Source organism: Centrocercus urophasianus, unplaced genomic scaffold (genome assembly GCF_019232065.1).
Source record: "Centrocercus urophasianus isolate 14NV4802_14NV808 unplaced genomic scaffold, USGS_Curo_1.0 seq_1, whole genome shotgun sequence".
NCBI classification, from domain to species: Eukaryota; Metazoa; Chordata; class Aves; order Galliformes; family Phasianidae; genus Centrocercus; species Centrocercus urophasianus.
In genome coordinates this window covers 2,487,283-2,496,841 of record NW_024884141.1, presented here as the reverse complement: position 1 = coordinate 2,496,841, position 9,559 = coordinate 2,487,283, and the positions used below count along the sequence as shown (strand labels likewise).

Below are 9,559 nucleotides of genomic sequence, written 5' to 3'. Positions count from 1 at the left end.
TTCTCCTTCTCCTTCTCCTTCTCCTTCTCCTTCTCCTTCTCCTTCTCCTTCTCCTTCTCCTTCCTCTTCCTCTCCCTTTTTCCTTTTCCCTTTTTCTTTCCCTCTTTCTCTTTTTTTCCTTTTTCCTTTCCATGGCTGTCAGCCTCCTACCAGCTGTGCCTGCTCAGTGGAGCAGCAGCACATCCCACATCTGGGGCAGCCATACCCAGGTGCGCTCTGGTGGCATTGGGGCAGAAGAGCCTCAAGCTGCTGCCGCCTTGTGTGGATCTGAGAGCACCCCTGAGTGCTCTCTTGGCTCTGTGCCCATTAGTATGCTAATTGCTTTTAAATAGATCCAAGACATGAGCCATTGCCAGTCGGACTCACTTTCTTGATGAAAGATTGTGTTTCTTTTCCATCATCTGTGTGTTTGTGTTTTGGAGATGTGATAACAGGAAAGAACAAATTTGGACAAGGAGTGTAATGCTGAGCACTCTGCACAGTTAAACAGAGGTTGCGGCTGCTAGCAGAGCCAGCCCTCCCCATATCCTCTCATCACCTCAGGGTTCATGCTAACATGATGCCCCAGCTCATACCTTGTCACTCTGTGTGTATAACCCAAGCTCGCCTTCACATGGCCTCAAGTCTTTCTCATGAGGTTCTGTAGCATAGCCCTGCCTTTATCCTCTGCTGTGATATTGCTGGAGCATCCTAAACTAAGTCTCTCCCAAGATAGTGGGCAAAAAATATGTGAGCTGTAATGCTGCCGGTTAAGTTCACCACTCACAAAACTATTCTTCACCTTTGGTGAAGTTACAGTCCTGTGATAAATCCGGGAACATACAGATAAATCCAGGAATACATAATATATGTTTACATAGGAAGAAACGTGGGTATTAAAGACCTATTCCAATGTCAGTAAATTCTTCAGTTGGCGTTTAATGCATTTAACCATATGGCAAAGTCTCACCTGAACACTATATATGATTTGATTATGTAGCAAGAGGTTCTTAAAAGATGGATAGAAAAAATGTTGACATGCTTTCCCATGAAATCCAGAATAATTTTAGTACCCAGTCAGTAAAAAGCCTATTCCTTTAGGTACAGGAAAAGCTGGAGATAATGAGAATAAATCCTCTTTGTGACGAACATTCGGTTTAAAGAAAAAATGGTAGGTGGTGGGTTATCTGATTTGCTAACAAGGCATAGGATTTGTCTCTTCAGTATTTTATAGATAGAAATGGCTGTGTGTCTTCAAAACCGGAATTCAAAGATTCATAAATTCACAGCTTGGAAATAATAGAGTTAGCCCTTATGTACTTGCCAAAAATATTTTGGACAAGGCTAGGAAGTAAACAGAATAGAATCCAGAGATCTGCTCACGTGCTTTAACCACAGAGATTTCCTAATTTCTCAGATCATTCTGCAATATTTGATCATTTTGTATTATAAGTATCCCAGTTTCCTCATTAAGGTTCAGTATGATTTGATACACCCTGCTTTCTTCCTTTGCCTTGTACATTGTAATTGTAGGAGGCGGAATTTCCTATTTCTGCAGTAATTAGCATGACACGGAGTTCATGCTTATTGGTTCTGATGTACTCCAATACAGATTACTTTCTATAGCCATTTGAACATAATCAGTAAGTTCAGCACATACTTACAAATAGATTGATATTATTGCAAACTATATTTATGGGAAAATAAGCTACATCTCTAAAAAAATCACCTAATTAAAGCACAGAATATCACTTAATCCTGTCAAAATTGCAATAGGCATTCACTGAAGACCCGCAAAGTGTAGTTCTGTACATCCTGCTGGAAGTGGTGCTGAATCTGTTCTGAGTTTCTGAGCAAAGAGGGATTCATAGAATCGTAGAATCATTAAGGTTGGAAAAGGCCTCTAAGATCAACATGCCCAACTTCAGCCCACCCCCACCACGCCCACTGACCACGTCCCTCAGTGTCACATCTCCAAAGTTCTTGAAAACCTCCAGGGTCGGTGACTCGACCACTTCCCTGGGCAGCCTGTCACAACACTTCACCACTCCTTCAGAGATTTTTCCTTATATCCCCTCTGAATCATAGTTCGGGTGAGTTTGGCTCCAAACTGGCAGTAACCTCGTCCTCTGGTGTGAATGTCCATTTGCAGCTGTAGTACATCAGATATCTACTGGTACACTGCAACTTATTTAGTTTTATTTGTAAAAATTAATTACACTTCTCTGAGTACATTACACTCAATGCAAATTAAAGTGCAGTGTGTAGGGATGGTTTGGAGATAGACTTTCAAAGCCCATTCCAGAAGTGAGCTAATACATTCATGTAGACATGTCCTGATTACCCCTCCACGCCATGCCATCATGCCAGATTTTCCCAGCCCCTCGGAAAGTAAAATATCTTTATTTCCTTCTTTACAAATTTATCTTGTATGGGAATGTACAAGATTGAGTAAAACAGATAGATGAAGGTTTTATTTTGACTGTAATAGATAAATTCTACCATGGGTATTATAAGCAAGCAAATGGTCTCCAGTGTGTGAATATTTATGTTCTGCCTAGTAGTTCCATAGGAACTCTTCAACCTCTATTAGAATTTCATATTTTTCATGATAAAAAGTGTAGCTGATTCCCTTGAACATCACTGACGTCATCATAAAATTCATCAATCTCATCTCAATCTTATAACGATCCTGCCTCAGGAGAGGCTTTTGACTGAAGATAATGCTTGTCAATAAATATAAGTGGTTGAGTTCCAGCTAAAACAGAGGGAAATAACATGTAAGCAAACAATGCATTTAAGGCTACCTGAATCAGACACACTTTAGAGATAAATTTAAAATATATATATATATTTTCTGGCTGAGATGCCAGCTCCTAACTTATCCATTCTAACTTCCCTTAAAACCACTGACAAGATCACTGAAGTCAATAAGGTTACTAATATGCTTCAAGTTTGGCATGCCTACATACTTTGTGAAACAGGTGCTGAAAAACACTGTCAGACTTAATAATTGCTGGTGCTGTTGTTTCAAAGACTGAAAGAAAAAGAAAAAAGAAAAGAACGTCTAATTTTTTGGGATGTTCAACTTAACTAGAACCATAAACTCGTAGAATCGTAGAAATGTTTGAGTTGGAATGGACTTTTAAAGGTCATCTAGCCCAAACGTCCTACAATAGACATAAACACCTACAGCTCCATCAGGTGCTCAGAGCTCTATCCAGCCTGACCTGGAGTGTCTCCAGGGATGGAGCATCCACCACCTCTCTGTGCAACCCGTGACAGTGCTTCATTAGAAGCTGCAGAAACAAAACAAAACAAACAAAATGATGAGGTCATATAAACTGATGGTCAGACATGGCAGGCTGGATTGCCCCTGTACTGTAAAGTAAGCCAGATAACATCTCAGCAAAATATTCTCCAGCAGTAGGAAGTATATTAAAATTCTTGTCGTGGCTAATTCCCTCACAAATTCATTGACAATTACTAGCAGCTTCTGTGAAGAGCTAAGTAGCCTCAAATTATCAGGTGAACTGAATGAGATTCAGTGTTTAAAAAAAGTCAGAATAATAATTCAATAAAATTGAAGCACAAAGCCCAGTGGAGAGTGTTCCTGTAAGAATTAAGTTATTGAAGTTTAAGCAATCATATGCAATAATGCAGCTGAAATATTGTTTCATAATAAATACTACTGCTGATGCAAATCTGATTCATTCTAGTGGCTACCATAATTAACTGCATGGTTTGTGAGTGGTTAATTTAGAGGATGAATAATTGGTTAAAACAAGTTTTGCGTATTGCAATGTAATATCCTTGTTCAATTTTCCACTTAATTTCAATTAATATGGGTTCTACATGTATTCCACTGTTGCAGCTTTTATGCCTATTATTTTTAATTAGAAAAAAGTGATACCTTGGTAGAAGAGAAGAAATGAAAAACACTCTATGTTCTCCCAAGCTTATTCCATTACAGATATTTCAAGCTCATTTCCCTTAACTATACATAGTGTTAAACATTGTTCCTGAGGCTGACTGGAACTGGAAGTGCCAATTCCAGTATCAAGCAGAAGGCAAGAAAGGAGCGAGGTGCCAAGAGAAGTGGTGATGTCCCATCCCTGGAGACACTCAAGGTCAGGCTGGACAGGGCTCTGAAAACCCTGATAGAGCTGTAGGTGTCCCTATTCATTGCAGGGGCAATTAACAAGATGGCTTTAAAGGTCTCTTTCAACTCAAATGATTCTATGAAATGCCTGTACATCACTATTTTCATAGCACACCTTGCTTTCTCACACTGTGCTGCTCCAGCAGCCCAGGTGGGCTGGTGTATGCTCCATGCCTGCTTCTCTTTGGGAGAGAGGCTCCAATAACATGGACAGAGAATTCTGTTTTGGTTTCTTTCATTCCTGGCTGCTCCCATACCGAGCTCCTTAGGGACATGGTTCAGAGGGAAATATTGGTGGTTGGTGTGCAGTTGGACTAGATGATCTTAGTGTTTCTGGACTTAATGATTCTATTAATCTATGATTCTATGGTTAATGGCACTGCATTATATGATGCTGCTGAAGGAATTTTTCTTGTGCTTTTCTCAGGAGCTGCAGAAGAAAATAGAAATGGTTAACCAATTCTGGCTTAAGAGGACGAGAGTTATCACCCAGCCTACATCATCAAACTCTTCATGGACATTTTAATGCATTCATCTGCACTGCATCATTATCATCACTTTTCAAATGGAGAGTTGCAAAGGACCTAGAGACTGGAGAGTTGTTAGCATAGTAAACTTTTCATACATTTAAAAAACCTGTGCCTAGGTCAATGTGTTCAAACAGTACTGATGACCATTCTCTGAAATAGAAGTATCACCTGCAAGGCCACCATTGTATGCAGCCCATGTTAGCATCTCCACCTTCAGTATTCACTAAAAAGGTTTCTGAGGTGTTTCTGTGAGGTGTAGAGTTGCACAGGGAATGGCATCAGCTGGATAGTAAAATTGCAGTAGTAAAACCAACTGGGCAGTAAAATTCTTATTTTTTAAATTGTTATTACTATTTATTATTTTTAACATAGTCAATCTGCATAGTGATAAGAACTACAAGCAGCTTTAGGGGATGTTTTCCATTATTAATAACTAACCCATTAGCAGATGTCTAAGGAGCTGGTTGTGTTTCAGCCCTGCTAAATACCTAAACACCTGCTTTGTGATGTTCCCTGGCAGGCCAGATGACGCTGAGGACGCAGCACGTTCAGGACTCCAAGATGGGCTTTGTAATCAACGCGATATACTCAATGGCTTACGGCCTCCACAACATGCAGCTGTCGCTGTGTCCAGGCTACGTGGGCCTTTGTGATGCCATGAAGCCCATAGATGGACGAAAGTTGCTGGAGTCCCTCATGAAGACCAACTTTACTGGAGTCTCTGGGGACATGATCTTGTTTGATGAGAATGGTGACTCGCCAGGAAGGTAACTTTAACACTTGTCAAACTATTTAAACAGCAGACATGCAAACTGTATGCTGTAGATCATTCACACAACATTAGAACTAAGATCTCATTCCTTGTTTTTCATATTTTTAGACTTTCTGAACTTATGTTTTCAGAATAACTCTTTTTATTACTGTGCATTTTTAATTATATCTAATATTATAATTGGAGAAAACAGATGAGTTTTTCAGGCACTCAGTCTTTTTCTGTGGGTGGCAAACCATGAGACTCTCAATTTTCTGTTTGGAGACTATAATGTCCATCACAGTGTTACTCTTTCTCTCTTTGGGTATCTTAGAATTATGTGTTTTAAAGGTAAGAAGTCATTACTTGAATAATTAACCATAGTTCCTTTACTAAGAAAGCTAAAATACAAAAGATGTATTGATTAGTCTGGGATTTTTTTTCTGATTTGAATAATTAAAAATCTGCCTAGTTACCTTCCAAATGAAGCAGTACCATGTGCATAACACACTAAACTTGTAATTCACAGTGTACTGCTGTAAACAAATTAAACAGCTAAACATGATTTGCTGTGGCATACATGCAATGTCCATATGGAAGCACATACTCAGAATACTAATGAGAATTTTTCTAGTTTTCTGCTACTGAACTGTCAGAAGATGAACAAGTGTGATAGCATTTGAAGGGTATTTATTTTTTCCTTCTAGTTCAGCAAGTAGATTCCTGCCTCATTTCATTGCATTTACTCCAGTTTGATCAAGGCAGTCCTTTCTGTCAACATTATTGAGAAGGTTTTAAATGTCTGTGCGATGACTAGAGGGAAAACTGGTCATCCTGTGCACTCATTATTTGCATTCCGTCTAATGTAAACTGAAACAAAAGAATTAACTAAAGAACAGAATGGGACAAGAAAATAAAATCCCATTGGTCAGAATACTCTGATATTTCAAAAGTTTTCTACAATTTCAGCAATTATTTTTTTCTTGTTTTATTTGAAAACCTGTAGTGTCAATATTTTCAACAAAAGATAGCAGGCCAGACACATGCAAAACCGTCTGCTTTAACCAGTCTTTTGGAAACACACATTTCTGAAATCTTCAGACTCAAACTCTAAGGAGGCGCCTCATGAGCTGTCAGGAAAACTCAAAGAGAGGAACTCAGGAAATGAAAAAAAAAAAAGGTGGGAATTTATTGTTAGCATTGTTTTGGTAATCAAGGCTATCTTCCATTATGCATTTCAATTTTTACAAATTGCTGAATTCAGAAGAAAATTACTCAGCCTGCATATTTTTTTCTGACAAAATCTGATTAAAATTTGTCACAGACTTCTCTTAAAAGATTTCTGTTTGATTTTAGTGATATTTAGGTGCAATTAATTGTATCCTATATTATTCCTATCTCATTTCCACTCTTTTCTTATAGAAAGAGTGAAATGTGCAGTAAATAAATAATATGAGACACTATACACCGATGACAACAGCTAAATTTTGCAAAGGGAACCTTATATTTACCTTTTTTTCATTTTGGCATTCTCAGCAATAGTGTTTCGATTCCATTCGCCTGAAGGAATTTAACAAATACTTTGGTGTGTTTACATTCAACGTTCAATTCCAAAAAAAGATGAGGAATGAATTATATTGTGCACATTCATTTGCACAAGTCACAGTAAAGCACCAGTGTTTCACTGGAGAGCGTGGAGCCTCCATATTATGAATCTCAGTGTAATGTGACTTATGGAAAGTCCAGCCTCATTAGATGCATATGAGATACAACAGTCTCTGCCTCCTCAAAATAAAGAAATGTGAGTAGGGATAAAATGTTTTTCAGAGCTTGGTTACTATAGAAGCACAAGTCTTTGTTCTCTCCTGTCCTAAAACTGTCACATAATTAAATCCATACTATGTGCTTAAAGTAGCCAATAATGAGTCAAAATTTACTTTTTAGTGAGAAGGGTTTACAGGAAGTTCCATTTCTAATTCCCAGATCTGGATAGTTTCTCGTCTTTTGAGCACTGTCAAATACTGTTTGCTACAGCTGGGAGATGGTGCAGTTGTGATGGAATATCTCATCTTCCCTGTTCACTTCTGTTGCTAGCTGCATCTTCACTTTGTAAAACGAAATGTAAATCCTCACAGCTGTACTGTGGTAGTGGTGTTAAGCAGGAAAACAGAATGTAAAAAGCCTTCCTGACCTAGATAACTCTGGATTTTGATGTATACCAACAGGGTTTTGACACTGATCACTAATCTCACAAGATGCTTCAAATCCTGGCCCTATCCCAAAGTTCTTTATCAGTAAGCTGAGCAGATAGATAGTCAAGTGGAGAGCTTGTTTTAGGTGAGATGAAGACATGGGAAAAAAGATTAGTATGGAAGCAGCAGCCATGATCTCTCAGAGTGATAACAGCTGTCTGCAAATATTAAGGAAACTCCAAGAAAGAAATTGAAAAGGCAAGAAAAGGCAAGAAAAATAAGTTGGCGATGTCTTGTCTACTTGCTACCAACAGAATATGGATTCTCAGCAAACTCATGGCACTTCTGTTTAGAAGCAAGTGTTTTGCACTGTGATTAGGGCACTGCTGGAAATGTGTTATTGCACCATCTGGTCTCTCCTATCCTAAAGTGACAAACTGTCCCAGTGGTATCTCAAGCAAGCTCCAGGGAACCAGTGATTCATGAACTTCTGCTATAGAAATGAACTTCCTGAGTCTGGTTATTGCTGTGAATCTACCAATACTACTCTCTGCAGAGGTCTTGTGAGAGACTACATACTGAGGCAATAGGTTTATTTACTATGTCAAGTTTCTTTTCAGTATCTCCCCTGGGATATAAGCATGGAACTAGTCTACAGCTACTGGAGGGATAATCATTTTAGTTCCAGTGGCCTGATAAACATTGACAGTACTTTTGTTTATCTGCCCATAAAACTCTGAATTGACAGCTTCAACAACGCAACCTTCAGAGGAGCATTACAATGTCCTGATAATATGGAATTAAGACTCCACAAGGGCTTCTGGGCTAACATTTTGGTTGGTCTGTTTAATGCTTAATCAGACCATTATTACGTTTGTAAACCTCAGCAAAAGCAAGCAAACAAACAAACCCTTGCAATCTTTTTTTTCACCACATGTAAAATCAACCTGTTTATTTAGATTTATGTATGTGTTTATTTAGATTAAATGTATATGTGTTAGTCTCATATTCAGCCTTCTAACTTTGATAGGGTATCTGAGTATCAAAGGTGTGGACATTTCCTCCTTTATACAAGACAAACATTAAAATAGTCTAAAATCCAGGATAATAATAATTTTTCCTCACTAGCTGTGTCATTGCTCATTTCTTTTTGTTTTGGAAAGAGTAAGATTCTCATAGAATCGTAGAATCTTAAAGGTTGAAGAAGACCACTACAATCATCTTGTCTAGTCATCAACCCATCACCACCACTTCCATTAAAGCAGGTCTCTCGTGATATGGATAATGTCACACTGGTCATCCACTCAGGCTCCATTTCCATTTTATTTCACTGTTTGCTTGCAGTCCTGATCCTGTGTTGCAGGTCCCTGACCTGTGTTTGATTTTGGCATTGACTCCCTGCCAAACCAGTTTCTTCTCTGAGACAATTAGATTTTATCTCCGGGTTTAAAACATTCAGGGATCCATGTCTGGAGAAGTTTATCAAAGGAGAGCTTTACTGTAGCTTTTTTTTTTTTTAAATCAGCCCAGAAAAATCATTGATTTTATAGACTAACTACTGCTTGCTAGTCTCCAAGTTGCTTTTGGAGTGACCTACATTTCTGGACATTTTGGTTTTTGCCTCACCATAGTGAAGTTTAAATCTCTGAATTAAGGTATAAAAGAGCTACAGAGACAGTGAAGGTCTTGGAGGGCAAGATGTACAAGGAGCAGATGAGGTCCTGTGATTTGTTAGTCCAGAGCAGAGCAGGCTGAGCTTTGCAGGTGAGCTTTGCAGCTTTGGGTTGGACTCAGTGATCCGTGTGGGTCTCTTCCAACTTCAGATATTCTCTAGTTCTATGATTCTTAAAGTATTACCACAAAACTTTAGTATCTTATTTAAGAGACAGTTTGATTTAATGAGCTGGTTCTTTTACTTATCTGCAACTTCATAATGGACTTCATA

General features: G+C 38.5%; 1 protein-coding gene across 3 annotated transcripts in view; it reads left to right on the top strand.

The window, feature by feature from the left end:
* The window catches only part of GRM5 (glutamate metabotropic receptor 5), a 228,018-nt gene that overhangs the window by 178,204 nt on the left and 40,255 nt on the right, over positions 1–9,559 (top strand). For all 3 annotated transcript variants that reach the window (XM_042809697.1, XM_042809617.1, XM_042809532.1), the window contains exon 4: positions 5,192–5,438. In XM_042809697.1, the coding sequence (XP_042665631.1) occupies positions 5,192–5,438 (247 nt within the window). The remainder of the gene's footprint in view (positions 1–5,191; positions 5,439–9,559) is intronic.